The sequence below is a fragment of the Gobio gobio genome (assembly GCF_949357685.1).
Source record: "Gobio gobio genome assembly, chromosome: 15".
NCBI classification, from domain to species: domain Eukaryota; kingdom Metazoa; phylum Chordata; class Actinopteri; order Cypriniformes; family Gobionidae; genus Gobio; species Gobio gobio.
In genome coordinates, this window is record NC_137108.1 from 837,501 (window position 1) to 852,500 (window position 15,000).

At 43.3% G+C, this 15,000-nt stretch overlaps 1 protein-coding gene across 1 annotated transcript in view; it reads left to right on the forward strand.

The window, feature by feature from the left end:
* The window catches only part of sall3a (spalt-like transcription factor 3a), a gene marked incomplete at its 5' end in the record, with an annotated part of 17,716 nt that overhangs the window by 1,639 nt on the left and 1,077 nt on the right, over positions 1-15,000 (forward strand). Inside the window, 3 exons of the mRNA XM_079836570.1 lie at positions 7,948-11,079; positions 11,250-11,584; positions 14,917-15,000. The exon at positions 14,917-15,000 is cut by the window's right edge and continues 1,077 nt beyond it. Coding sequence (XP_079692696.1) covers positions 7,948-11,079; positions 11,250-11,584; positions 14,917-15,000 — 3,551 coding nt within the window. The remainder of the gene's footprint in view (positions 1-7,947; positions 11,080-11,249; positions 11,585-14,916) is intronic.

The window sequence follows — 15,000 nt, forward strand, 5'->3', positions numbered from 1 at the left end:
TTAGTACTAAATTACTATTATTTCCCTTTTTAATAAATATGGAGAGTATCATAATTAATCGCACTTGAATTCTTTCCCTGTGCTTGATGTTTCCAAGGCGCTGAGTTCATGTTTTTTCCCTGACCTGAACATTTTCATTTAGACAGTCATCATAAAACATGTTCACAGGGATTTTATTGCTCATTTACTGTTCATCAATGTTGATCATTTAATTGTCTCTCACATTTTTAGTAATTTGCTCTAAATGTACATGAGGTCTATTGATAAAGCATATTAATATGAAATCTATATATTTGTGCTGTACATCTGCATCCGTGACAAAAGCTCAGGTGCTGTGGAGTCTTTCCTGGGCTATCAGAGCTCAGGTCTGTCCTCATCGCTCATGTGCTTCATCACTGCATATGAACACTGAACAACATTCATATTAGAAATGCATGCATTTCATTTGATGTAATAGTAAGCAAATGCTGTAGGTTAAGAGCATTGAGTAGTTTGTGTGTGTGTGTGTGTGTGTACGAAAAATACTTCCAGCCATTTTGGCTTATCACAAAAAGGTTTTATTTATTTATTATTTTTAATAAAAGGTAGTCAATTAGTTGCATTTAACACATTTGTGAAATTAGGAATTTTAGTTGTTTGTTTGATGCATCTTAAAATTAATTTTGAAATGGCGAAGAATGAGAAGTGTATTTACTCTATTTATCCTTTTAACACTTTATATCATAAATACATAATATAACAGATTATAGTATAATATAACAGATATATGATCTGGTTTCAGTTGGCATATCAATATTTGATCATTGAACAGGAAATTATGAATCATATCAGTCTGTTTTACTCTTATAGAAAATCATACTTTTGCAGTTTGTCTTTGAAATAGACAGTATATGAATCATAGTTATTATTATTCTCTCTTAAATTAAAAAAGCATTACTAATTAATTTTATTCCAGTCACTATCGACATAAAGGAAATACATCTCCTCCTCCTCTTTCTTCTTCTTCTTCTTCTTATTGCGTTTATATCATCATCATTTCTTTGTCGTCAAATACATTTATCGTTATATATGTATTCTTTGACTCTATTTTCTGTTGTAATGTAAGAAATAATTGCTTTTTAAAAAACAATAAGCATCCATATTACAGAAGAACATACACTATGATTGATCTGCTAAACATTATCAACCGCCGGGATGTTAAAAGAATAAATAAATAAAAGGGAAAATCATTTTTTACTCCGCAAGGTCTAATCACAATTTAGACATGTTTAATTCAGCTTATAAAGTTAATTCTTCACAGTTGTCTGCGTAACATAATTAAGAAAATCTCAGACCCAACCCAAACTCTGCAGTCAAGCACTATTACCAGATAATAATTACCATAAAGCATGTGACGCGTACAAACACACCGCATATTCTGCATTCAGTTCATTTATACAGATTAATATCTCAAAGAAATGTGTGGTTTAAACAGCTGAGGCATGATCAGAAATGAATTAGGCCTGCGATGAAGTCCACTGTACAGGACACGCTTTAAATCAGGTGGCCTTAACTACTATATACTGACATCAAATCATAAGAACAATATACCTGTTGTGTTCATATTATATTGCAAAAAAATAAAATAAACTGTATTTATTGAAATATTAGTGAAAGTACTAATCTGAATAGTTACTCGAGTAAGAGTAAAAACATTTCCAATAAAAATCAAGTAGCTAGTATTTAGATAGATATTGAATTTAAATTGTTATTATTATCAAAATTAGATATCTTTGCAACAAACACAGAAGAGCCAAGCATTATTTCTGGATTCATTGCACATTCTTTGCTTTGTATAATATTAACGTTCTGGATTATTAGACAATGTCAGCCTGCAGAGTTTTGCGTTCAAAGTGAACTGTAGGGTTTTGGGTTGTGTGTAAACTCAGGAATAAGCTCTGTTTGGCCAGTCTAGAGATTAACTCTGGGTTAGTTTTGGGTTGGCCAGTTCAGACCGGTGTTCGTAGAGTTTGGTAAACCAATAGAAGATCATCGTTGTCCCGACTCTTATTTGTGTTATTTGAACAGTATTAAAAGCTTTTTCCGTAAGTTAAATACGGAAGGCGGTCCGCTGGAAGCTAGATATTTTACTTTATAGCATGTGGAATATGGATATTTTTCTTACGCAAACCCATCGCTTCGCTTCATAAGGCCTTTATTGTGCTGTGTGGAGGACGTTTATAATGGATGGATGCACTTTTTTGGGCTTAACATTTTGGGCTGCCATTTAATGCCATTATAAAGCTTGGAAGAGCCAGGGCATGTTTTAATATAACTCAATTTGTATTCGTCTGAGAGGAGAATGTCATACGCACCTAGGATGGCTTGAGGGGGAGTAAATTATGGGGTAATTTTCATTTTTGGGTGAACTTACCCTTTAACTGTGTGTAAGTAAAGATTTATTTTCAAGACGAACAGATCTCTGCCACTGCGCAATACTCTCAAATTACCGCGGGAAGGCGGGTGTTCATTCATCTAATGTATAAATTGAGGTATATGTCCAAATATTACTAATAATGTCAGACTTTGTAGCAGTATATCGTGGCATAATAATATGTTTGGTTGTAAAATGTATTACCTGAATGAATTGAAATCAAAGGTAGCTCGTTCACAAACAGCATACACAGATGTTCAACAAATAAAGATGTCCATCGCTGGCAAACAATAGCCCAGGACGCATTTGCAGATTTGCTCTCAGTTGACTGTAAGGTTAGGTCCACGGAGACTTCATCCAGCGCTCTTGATGTTCTTACATTCCCTGTTACGACTCCGAGTGAGAAACGCTTCACTGCGCGCAGGGAACTGAACAAATCATTAAAAACCAATTCAGATGCTGCGTCCCAATTTGCATACTATCCATACTAAATAGTATTCTAAAATAGAATTAGTATGTCCCAAATCGTGGTATGTTGAAGAGTATTCCAAAGATATCCGAATGGTCTATTTGTGAATGCATCGCTCATGTCCCAGAAAAAGAGACAGCTTGCACTGGGAAATAACATATCTCTTAACATGTACTGCATTAAACTAAAGTAACAAGAGGAACATCGCTCAGTGTAACGAGGTAAAAGTACAGGTTTTTCATTAGTAATTTACTCTAGTTAAAGTAAAAGTAACTAAATTTGAATCTATCATTCCGAAAAGATACTCAAATAAATGTTAGGGACAGGTGTGGTGGTGTGGGTAAGTTTAAGGGTAGAGTTAGGGACAGGTGTGGTGGTGTGGGTAAGTTTAAGGGTAGAGTTAGGGACAGGTGTGGTGGTGTGGGTAAGTTTAAGGGTAGAGTTAGGGACAGGTGTGGTGGTGTGGGTGAGTTTAAGGGTAGAGTTAGGGACAGGTGTGGTGGTGTGGGTAAGTTTAAGAGTAGAGTTAGGGACAGGTGTGGTGGTGTGGGTAAGTTTAAGAGTAGAGTTAGGGACAGGTGTGGTGGTGTGGGTCAGTTTAAGGGTAGAGTTAGGGACAGGTGTGGTGGTATGAATGAGTTTAAGGGTAGAGTTAGGGACAGGTGTGGTGGTGTGGGTCAGTTTAAGGGTAGAGTTAGGGACAGGTGTGGTGGTATGGGTAAGTTTAAGGGTAGAGTTAGGGACAGGTGTGGTGGTGTGGGTAAGTTTAAGGGTAGAGTTAGGGACAGGTGTGGTGGTGTGGGTAAGTTTAAGGGTAGAGTTAGGGACAGGTGTGGTGTTGTGGGTAAGTTTAAGGGTAGAGTTAGGGACAGGTGTGGTGGTGTGGGTAAGTTTAAGGGTAGAGTTAGGGACAGGTGTGGTGGTGTGGGTAAGTTTAAGGGTAGAGTTAGGGACAGGTGTGGTGGTGTGGGTAAGTTTAAGGGTAGAGTTAGGGACAGGTGTGGTGGTGTGGGTAAGTTTAAGAGTAGAGTTAGGGACAGGTGTGGTGGTGTGGGTAAGTTTAAGAGTAGAGTTAGGGACAGGTGTGGTGGTGTGGGTCAGTTTAAGGGTAGAGTTAGGGACAGGTGTGGTGGTATGAATGAGTTTAAGGGTAGAGTTAGGGACAGGTGTGGTGGTGTGGGTCAGTTTAAGGGTAGAGTTAGGGACAGGTGTGGTGGTATGGGTAAGTTTAAGGGTAGAGTTAGGGACAGGTGTGGTGGTGTGGGTCAGTTTAAGGGTAGAGTTAGGGACAGGTGTGGTGGTGTGGGTAAGTTTAAGGGTAGAGTTAGGGACAGGTGTGGTGGTATGGGTAAGTTTAAGGGTAGAGTTAGGGACAGGTGTGGTGGTGTGGGTAAGTTTAAGGGTAGAGTTAGGGACAGGTGTGGTGGTGTGGGTAAGTTTAAGGGTAGAGTTAGCGACAGGTGTGGTGGTGTGGGTTAGTTTAAGGGTAGAGTTAGGGACAGGTGTGGTGGTGTGGGTCAGTTTAAGGGTAGAGTTAGGGACAGGTGTGGTGGTGTGGGTAAGTTTAAGGGTAGGGTTAGGGACAGGTGTTGTGGTGTGGGTAAGTTTAAGGGTAGGGTTAGTGACAGGTGTGGTGGTATGGGTAAGTTTAAGGGTAGAGTTAGGGACAGATGTGTGGTATGGGTAAGTTTAAGGGTAGGGTTAGGGACAGGTGTGGTGGTGTGGGTAAGTTTAAGGGTAGAGTTAGGGACAGGTGTGGTGGTATGGGTAAGTTTAAGAGTAGAGTTAGGGACAAGTGTGGTGGTGTGGGTAAGTTTAAGGGTAGAGTTAGGGACAGGTGTGGTGGTGTGGGTAAGTTTAAGAGTAGAGTTAGGGACAGGTGTGGTGGTAAGGGTAAGTTTAAGAGTAGAGTTAGGGACAGGTGTGGTGGTATGGGTAAGTTTAAGGGTAGAGTTAGGGACAGGTGTGGTGGTGTGGGTAAGTTTAAGGGTAGAGTTAGGGACAGGTGTGGTGGTGTGGGTAAGTTTAAGGGTAGAGTTAGGGACAGGTGTGGTGGTGTGGGTAAGTTTAAGGGTAGAGTTAGGGACAGGTGTGGTGGTATGGGTAAGTTTAAGGGTAGAGTTAGGGACAGGTGTGGTGGTATGGGTAAGTTTAAGGGTAGAGTTAGGGACAGGTGTGGTGGTATGGGTAAGTTTAAGGGTAGAGTTAGGGACAGGTGTGGTGGTGTGGGTAAGTTTAAGGGTAGAGTTAGGGACAGGTGTGGTGGTGTGAGTAAGTTTAAGGGTAAAGTTAGGGACAGGTGTGGTGGTGTGGGTAAGTTTAAGGGTAGAGTTAGGGACAGGTGTGGTGGTATGGGTAAGTTTAAGGGTAGAGTCAGGGACAGGTGTGGTGGTATGGGTAAGTTTAAGGGTAGAGTTAGGGACAGGTGTGGTGGTGTGGGTAAGTTTAAGGGTAGAGTTAAGGACAGGTGTGGTGGTGTGGGTAAGTTTAAGGGTAGAGTTAGGGACAGGTGTGGTGGTGTGGGTCAGTTTAAGGGTAAAGTTAGAGACAGGTGTAGTGGTGTGGGTAAGTTTAAGAGTAGAGTTAGGGACAGGTGTGGTGGTGTGGGTAAGTTTAAGGGTAGAGTTAGGGACAGGTGTGGTGGTGTGGGTAAGTTTAAGAGTAGAGTTAGGGACAGGTGTGGTGGTATGGGTAAGTTTAAGAGTAGAGTTAGGGACAGGTGTGGTGGTATGGGTAAGTTTAAGGGTAGAGTTAGGGACAGGTGTGGTGGTGTGGGTAAGTTTAAGGGTAGAGTTAGGGACAGGTGTGGTGGTGTGGGTGAGTTTAAGGGTAAAGTTAAGGACAGGTGTGATGGTGTGGGTAAGTTTAAGGGTAGAGTTAGGGACAGGTGTGGTGGTGTGGGTAAGTTTAAGGGTAGAGTTAGGGACAGGTGTGGTGGTGTGGGTAAGTTTAAGGGTGAGTTAGGGGCAGGTGTGGAGGTGTGGGTAAGTTTAAGGGTAGAGTTAGGGACAGGTGTGGTGGTATGGGTAAGTTTAAGGATAGAGTTAGGGACAGGTGTGGTGGTATAGGTAAGTTTAAGGGTAGAGTTAGGGACAGGTGTGGTGGTATGGGTAAGTTTAAGGGTAGAGTTAGGGACAGGTGTGGTGGTATGGGTAAGTTTAAGGGTAGAGTTAGGGACAGGTGTGGTGGTGTGGGTAAGTTTAAGGTTAGAGTTAGGGACAGGTGTGGTGGTGTGGGTGAGTTTAAGGGTAAAGTTAAGGACAGGTGTGGTGGTGTGGGTAAGTTTAAGGGTAGAGTTAGGGACAGGTGTGGTGGTGTGAGTAAGTTTAAGGGTAAAGTTAGGGACAGGTGTGGTGGTGTGAGTAAGTTTAAGGGTAGAGTTAGGGACAGGTGTGGTGGTGTGGGTAAGTTTAAGGGTAGAGTTAGGGACAGGTGTGGTGGTGTGGGTAAGTTTAAGGGTAGAGTTAGGGACAGGTGTGGTGGTGTGGGTAAGTTTAAGGGTAGAGTTAGGGACAGGTGTGGTGGTGTGGGTAAGTTTAAGAGTAGAGTTAGGGACAGGTGTGGTGGTGTGGGTTAGTTTAAGGGTAGAGTTAGGGACAGGTGTGGTGGTGTGGGTTAGTTTAAGGGTAGAGTTAGGGACAGGTGTGGTGGTGTGGGTAAGTTTAAGGGTAGAGCGGCAGTGGCTCAGTGGTTCATGTAGGTTGTCTACAAACCGGAAGGTTGGTGGTTCGATCCCCGGTTCCACCTGACCAAGTGTCGAGGTGTCCATAAGCAAGACCCCACCTAACCCCAGCTGCTCCCGACGAGCTGGATGGCGCCTTGCATGGCTGACACCGCCGTCGGTGTGTGAATGTGAGGCAAAAATGCAAAGCGCTTTGGATGGCCGTAGGTCTGTTAAAAGCGCTATATAAATGCAGTCCATTTACCATTTACCATTAGAGTTAGGGACAGGTGTGGTGGTATGAGTAAGTTTAAGAGTAGAGTTAGGGACAGGTGTGGTGGTGTGGGTAAGTTTAAGGGTAGAGTTAGGGACAGGTGTGGTGGTGTGGGTAAGTCTAAGGGTAGAGTTAGGGACAGGTGTGGTGGTATGGGTAAGTTTAAGGGTAGAGTTAGGGACAGGTGTGGTGGTGTGGGTAAGTTTAAGGGTAGAGTTAGGGACAGGTGTGGTGGTGTGGGTAAGTCTAAGGGTAGAGTTAGGGACAGGTGTGGTGGTATGGGTAAGTTTAAGGGTAGAGTTAGGGGCAGGTGTGGTGGTATGGGTAAGTTTAAGGGTAGAGTTAGGGACAGGTGTGGTGGTGTGTTTAAGGGTAGAGTTAGGGACAGGTGTGGTGGTGTGGGTAAGTTTAAGGGTAGAGTTAGGGACAGGTGTGGTGGTGTGGGTAAGTTTAAGGGTAGAGTTAGGGACAGGTGTGGTGGTGTGGGTAAGTCTAAGGGTAGAGTTAGGGACAGGTGTGGTGGTGTGGGTAAGTTTAAGGGTAGAGTTAGGGACAGGTGTGGTGGTGTGGGTAAGTTTAAGGTTTGGTTACGGTGTAAGAGATTGGTCAACAGTGTAATTATAAATTTAACTACAGAATTTAATTACAGATGGAATCACATGCAGGTATTTTTTTAAATATAAGCACAATGTAAAAAACATGCATGTACCCAATAAGTGCATTGTATCAAATGTTAAATTTAAATGTAAGTACATAGTGGTTAAGGCTGCCTAATATAAAGTGGGTTCCTAGCTATTGTGTAGCTCCGTTGGGATGGTATAGGCATAGATGACACATCTGACAGAAAATTGAGGTTTCATGTTCGCAGAAGGGAATGAGACTAAGAACTGAATTGAATGAAAACATTGAAAATCAGTGACTTGTCTTGAATCCATTTTTAAATGGAAATATCCAGTACTGATAAGCCCTTATTAGAGAGATTGCACAAAGAGAATCATTACCTGGCTATACAGGGAAGAGTGGAATTATCAAAATTGGGTCCTGAGAAAGGGCAAAATTGATTTGATTTGTGCATATTACTAAAAAGATTAATTTATTTTTGTGTTTCAATTTCCTCTTCTTCCCCTCAGTCTCAGGTGAAGGAGTGGATGATTCAGACAGTGGAAACGAGAGCCGCAGTGGGAGTGAAGAGACCCATGTGTGTGAGAAATGTTGCGCTGAGTTCTTTAAGTGGTCGGATTTCTGTGAACATCTGACGACCTGTACCAAGAATCCACTTGTGTTAATTATCAGTGACAATGAGGTGACTTCAGACCCAACACAGGACTACCTACCTGAGCTGTCCCCAGTGCCCAGCTGCAGCAGCGAGCCGGCGGACAGCGAGGATGCAGTAGACGGAAGCCATGTGCCCGCTGAAGGTGATGAAGGAGCCGAGATGACACTTGATCCAGGTGCTGTCCTGGAGAAAGAAGATGAACCCATGGAAGTGGAACTGTCTCCCGAGAAGCCCCTAGATTCTGAAGATCAAGTTACACTGGCAGAGCCAGACATAAGCCTACCTCAACTTGAGGATCACAAGCAGTCTTCTGGAGCGGGGTACTCCATACCCAGCACTAATGTCACACTGGAAACACTGCATGGTACCCGTGTGGCTGTGGCCCAGTTCTCTCAGGGTGCCCGTGCACTAGCTGGTGAAGTGTCAACTATGGCCATCCCCATGATCCTGGACCAGCTCATGGCCTTGCAGCAGCAACAGCTCCATCAGCTTCAACTGATAGAGCAGATTCGGAGCCAGGTGGCGCTAATTAACAAGCAGGCTCCCACACAGACAGCTGTCAACCGTCAAGTAGACCACAGCATGAATGATGCCTTACAAGTAACCTCATCCTCCAGCATACCCACCATGTCTGGGCAGCTTCATCTACGTGGCTTCATTACACCCCCGGTGCATCAGCTCCCCATCAAGGGGCCCTCCAATTTAAACGGACAGGTCTCGGCCTCATTATCTTCAGCTCTGGAGGTAGCCTGTTCCAATGTCACTCAGACTGGTGGCCAACTGGCGAGTTGTGGGATGAAAAGCAATATCACAATGAATTCCTTGTATCCAACAACCAGTAATGTGGTTCCCTCTCCAATGCCACCATGCTCAGCGTCGATGAGCAGCAGTAGCTGCACCAGTAGTAGCACAGGAACTGGGGGTGAAGTAAGTTGTTGTATTTCACTTCCAAGAAACACACCTAGTCCTTTAACGCTGACTCATGGAAGATTGCTAACGTCCCCCTCCAGCCTTCCCCTTGTACCGCACAGCTCACCCAACAGTGTTATCTTCCCTAATCCTCTCGCCAGTATTGCAGCAACAACAAATGCTCTTGATCCTCTTTCCGCCCTAATGAAGCACCGCAAAGGAAAGCCCCCAAATGTCTCTGTGTTTGACACCAAACCAAGTTCAGAAGATCCCTTCTTCAAACACAAGTGCAGATTTTGTGCCAAGGTCTTTGGAAGTGACAGTGCCCTGCAAATCCACCTTCGTTCCCATACTGGTGAAAGGCCTTTCAAATGCAACATTTGCGGTAATCGTTTCTCTACAAAGGGTAACTTGAAGGTTCATTTTCAGAGACACAAAGAAAAGTATCCTCACATCCAAATGAACCCATATCCTGTTCCTGAGTATCTGGACAATGTTCCAACTAGCTCGGGTATACCTTATGGGATGTCCTTGCCTCCAGAAAAACCTGTTACCACATGGCTGGACAGCAAACCTGTTTTGTCTACAATCCCAACATCAGTAGCACTGCAACTCCCACCAACTATACCCAGTATTATAGGAAACTATGGGGATTCAACTAGTTTCACCCCTTTAAGCAGGTCGCCTCAAAGGCCATCCCCGCCATCAAGCGAGTGCACATCTTTGTCTCCTCTCATTGCTGATGCCAGTATTGCTCAAATTTGCAGTTCACCACAACCTAATGTGATGAGTGACACACCTCCAGTTCTTAAACCTGAAGCCTTTCACCTACCACCCAACTCCACCACGAGGTCTGGAGAAACCAGCGTATCGATTACTTCCATACCCCAAGTGATTTCTACAACCACAGTTACAACCACAACTAGCACCAGAACGCAGATCACAGACTCAACGAATACTCCATCTGCCGTCTCTCATCCTTCCCTACAAATGGTGTCCAGTCAGTTTAAGCCCAAGTTTCCTTTCGGTGGCCTCCTGGACTCTATGCAACCATCAGAGACCTCAAAACTACAGCAACTGGTGGAAAACATTGATAAGAAGATGACAGACCCCAACCAATGTGTCATCTGTCATCGTGTGCTGAGTTGTCAGAGTGCCCTGAAGATGCACTATCGCATCCATACAGGAGAAAGACCCTTTAAATGTAAAATATGTGGGCGCGCTTTCACGACCAAGGGCAATTTGAAAACACACTTTGGGGTTCACAGAACAAAGCCCCCTCTCCGGGTACAGCACTCTTGTCCCATATGCCAGAAAAAGTTTACTAATGCCGTAGTTTTGCAGCAACACATCCGCATGCATATGGGTGGACAGATTCCTAACACACCCCTGCCTGAGAGTTTTCACGACATTGACACAGATCTCTCCTTTGATGAAAAGAGCTTAGACAACATGAGCAACTACGATGATGAGCTAATTGATGAGATGGACCAAGCAATGGAAGATGAAACAGGTCTTAAAGAAGGGAATGTGGACTCACCCAAACAACTCAATTTATACTCAGAGATGTCTCCATGCACCTCGCCCCCAATCTCTCTTATCTCTAGCATCGTTGCTTTGGAGAATGAAATGAAGCTGACTGACCCAACAGCTAACATAACCCATTCCTTCAGCCTAAAGCCTTCAGAAAATGGGAGTGAAATTGATGGGGAAAACGGAGACATGTTTAAGAATGATTCATCTTCCACAGTAGGAGACTTGGAGAACCACAGTGTTGGGAGTCCAGCACAGTCTGAATCATCTGGCTCTATGCAGGCTGTGTCTCCCTCCTTCAGCCAGTCTGAGAGTCATCGCTTCGAGCCATCGAGAGTCAAGTCCCCTTCTCAGGCAAACAGCAGCAGCGGCAGCAAGGACGAGGCTTTTCATTCCACTTCAGTGAAGTCTGAACAGGCAGACACCCCTGGATCTCCTGGATCAGAAAACACCGGCGCATTAGATCTCACTGCTACACAGCTCACCAGGCCCTTTGTCAAAGATGAGAATCACTTCAGTCTTCTGTTCCTGGGAAGAGACAGAGGTAGTCATGTATTTAATTGTGGACAGAGATAGTCATATATACAACATTGCAAATGACTCACAGTTTTTTTTAAGTCGTCTACTTCTACCTATTTTCATTACTAAAATATACAATAAAATCTAAAGTAAAGAACTGAAACATTTTTCTGTAATTTATGTTTTTTTTTTTAGGTTTAAACACTCCCAGTATTTTGAGCGCAGAATCAAGCACAGTAAAATATGAGAATGGACACAGTAAACCACCGGCCTCGTGTGAGGGGCCCCACTTACCCGTTGGCCCCCAGGTTCCTACCGCAACCCCTCAGACAACAATAAGCCCCAACCTTACTCCAATGCTGGCTCCGCCCCCCCCTCGGCGGACCCCCAAACAACACAACTGCCACTCCTGTGGGAAGAATTTCTCATCCGCCAGTGCTCTTCAGATCCACGAGCGCACGCACACAGGAGAAAAACCCTTCGGCTGCTCCATCTGTGGAAGAGCCTTCACCACAAAGGGAAATCTCAAGGTATGGTTCACGTATGTTTTGCTATTTGTGTTTGTGCTAATATATATTATAAGTGAATTATATATATTTTTAAACATGATCAATTTACAAATGTAGTATTTAACTCTTTCCCCGCCATTGATGTAAATTTCCGGCTTTCGGTATTTCCCCTGTTATACGGTAGGGGGCGCTATTACGTATCTTATGAAAGAGAACTGAATATCCTGATCAAAACACATGCGATGAAGAAGCAAAAACAAGGGATAAGCAGATGCACGTGTAAAATAACGCGATCATCTAAATTAAACAGCATATTAATCAAAACTGCCTAATGTTACTGGATGAGATGATGAACCCAGGAAACGACTGTGAGGTGTTGATCTACTCCATCTGTGTTTGATTATCACTCTGAATCCCATCCGGATGAAGTCTTTGACTGAAGTCTTTGACTGAGTTTTTCTCAGCTTTTTGTTCAAAAACTTGTTTTTTTTAATGAAATGTACCCACTTTCAAGGGTTGATAATAAATATTGAATAAAACAGGTGCTCTGTTTTTCTTTTGATATATTGCATGTTCATGAAACAAAATATTCTGGGGGCCGTGAACATTTAGTGAAAATGATCAAAAATGCTGGCGGGTAAAGAGTTATTGGCAACATATCTTGGGGGTACATAAAAAGTTTATAGCACCACCTAGAGATCAAATAATAGACCCAACAAACAAAACCAAACAAAAAATATTGACCAAAATTTGACCTATTCATAAGCAGGTCTCACTGGGTCATGCAGATTACAGTGAGACTCATTTTGCCATGGTTGGCCATATTGCCTGTGCGCCTTTTGAAATCAAATTGAAAATATATTTTTGAACTCAGTGCTCATTGGATCTTCACCTAAAAATAAAATAAAATTCAAAGCAACATTTTGGCATATTGACAAGAAAGTTTGCATGTGCCCTGACAATCCCATATTCATTTGGTTTAGGAAATTTAGGAAAGGCTTTGAAATCACTTTTCGTAAAATCTTCATCAGGAATGCAATTTTTATATTTACTTTAGATCTGTCTCGAATCTGCAGCTTTATTTTAACTAACTTTACTAGTTATGAAGTTCAAATGAGATTAAGGGCCAGATTTAGTAACAGGTTGCATCAGCACAAACCCTCTTTAGTCTACTGAATATTCTAACGGTTTCATTTCTAAATGTTTCTCTCCTTTCTTGCAGTATACATTACAGAATTGCATACATTTGCCTTGTATCTTTAGTTTGTTTTTCTCACTGTAGTCCCCTTTATCTCGCTCATGGGGTTGTAAGGCGGTATTCTTAACGCAGTGCGTACGCTGCTTACATACATTTATTGTGAAAATTGCTTATACAAATTATTTGTAATTGAAAAATGTTTTTTTTTTAGGTTTATACATCCAACATTAATAGCCAATTTAAGTTGGGAAACAATATGTTGTATTTATAATGTCACCCTTACTATTTATCTAACAGTTTAAATATTTTTTCGTACATAAATATAGATGTATTTTAGGAAGGGGGTCCCTCATAAAGGTTCATCATATTTGGGGGTCCTTGGCATCATAAAGTTTGAAAAGCCCTGATTTACAGCTTAAAAGCACGTCTTAAACCAGACGCTAATTTGCGCCGCTCTTGGTAGATTGTGTTGGTCATTATGGAAATTATCCGACTGTGTGTGTGTGTGTGTGTGTGTGTGTGTGTTTGTTTTTGGACACAAATTTGTATAATGACACAGGTATTACACTGGTATTATGACATAAACATGAAATATGAGGACACTAAACAATGTTTTATTAAAAATTAAAAAATGCAGAATGTTTCCTGTGATGGGTAGGTTTAGGGGTAGTGTGTGTGTGTGTGTGTGTGTGTGTGTGTGTGATGGGTAGGTTTAGGGTTAGTGTGTGTGTGTGTGTGTGTGTGTGTGTGTGTGTGTGTGTGTGTGTGTGTGTGTGTGTGTGTGTGATGGGTAGGTTTAGGGTTAGTGTGTGTGTGTGTGTGTGTGTGTGTGTGTGTGTGTGTGTGTGTGTGTGTGTGTGTGTGTGTGTGTGTGTGTGTGTGTGTGTGTGTGTGTGTGTGTGTGTGTGTGTGCGTGTGTGCGTGTGTGATGGGTAGGTTTAGGGGTAGTGTGTGTGTGTGTGTGTGTGTGTGTGTGTGTGTGTGTGTGTGTGTGTGTGTGTGTGTGTGTGTGTGTGTGTGTGTGTGTGTGTGTGTGTGTGTGTGTGTGTGTGTGTGTGTGTGCGTGTGTGTGTGTGTGATGGGTAGGTTTAGGGGTAGTGTGTGTCTGTGTGTGTGTGTGTGTGTGTGTGTGTGTGTGTGTGTGTGTGTGTGTGTGTGTGTGTGTGTGTGTGTGTGTGTGTGTGTGTGCGTGTGTGTGTGATGGGTAGGTTTAGGGGTAGTGTGTGTGTGTGTGTGTGTGTGTGTGTGCGTGCGTGCGTGCGTGTGTGTGTGTGTGTGTGTGTGTGTGTGTGTGTGTGTGTGTGTGATGGGTAGGTTTAGGGGTAGTGTGTGTGTGTGTGTGTGTGTGTGTGTGTGTGTGTGTGTGTGTGTGTGTGTGTGCGTGCGTGCGTGTGTGTGTGTGTGTGTGTGTGTGTGTGTGTGTGTGTGTGTGTGTGTGTGTGTGTGTGTGTGTGTGTGTGTGTGTGTATGTGTGTGTGCGTGTGTGTGTGTGTGTGATGGGTAGGTTTAGGGGTAGTGTGTGTCTGTGTGTGTGTGTGTGTGTGTGTGTGTGTGTGTGTGTGTGTGTGTGTGTGTGTGTGTGTGTGTGTGTGTGTGTGTGTGTGTGTGTGTGTGTGTGTGTGTGTGTGTGATGGGTAGGTTTAGGGGTAGTGTGTGTGTGTGTGTGTGTGTGTGTGTGTGTGTGTGTGTGTGTGTGTGTGTGTGTGTGTGTGTGTGTGCGTGCGTGTGTGTGTGTGTGTGTGTGTGTGTGTGTGTGTGTGTGTGTGATGGGTAGGTTTAGGGGTAGTGTGTGTGTGTGTGTGTGTGTGTGTGTGTGTGTGTGTGTGTGCGTGCGTGTGTGTGTGTGTGTGTGTGTGTGTGTGTGTGTGTGTGTGTGTGTGTGTGTGTGTGTGTGTGTGTGTGTGTGTGTGTGTCGTCTGCGCTGAACTTTTCACTCCCTTCTGTGTTTTTATGGGATTATTGTGCTCTCACGCTAATTTGCCCTGTTTAGTAAATCTGGCTCTAAGCTACTAAAGCAAATTATAAATATATTTGATATATATTTGTATAATAGACTTGTATTACAAAAACAGACCGACATCAGAAATGCATATGAATCAAGAGTATGGCGTGTTTTTTGCGATTGACATAAACTGAGGCCGCGTTCTCCCTCCAGGTCCACATGGGAACACACATGTGGAACAACGCTCCGGCCCGCAGGGGGCGCCGGCTCTCCGTGGAGAACCCCATGGCTCTTCTG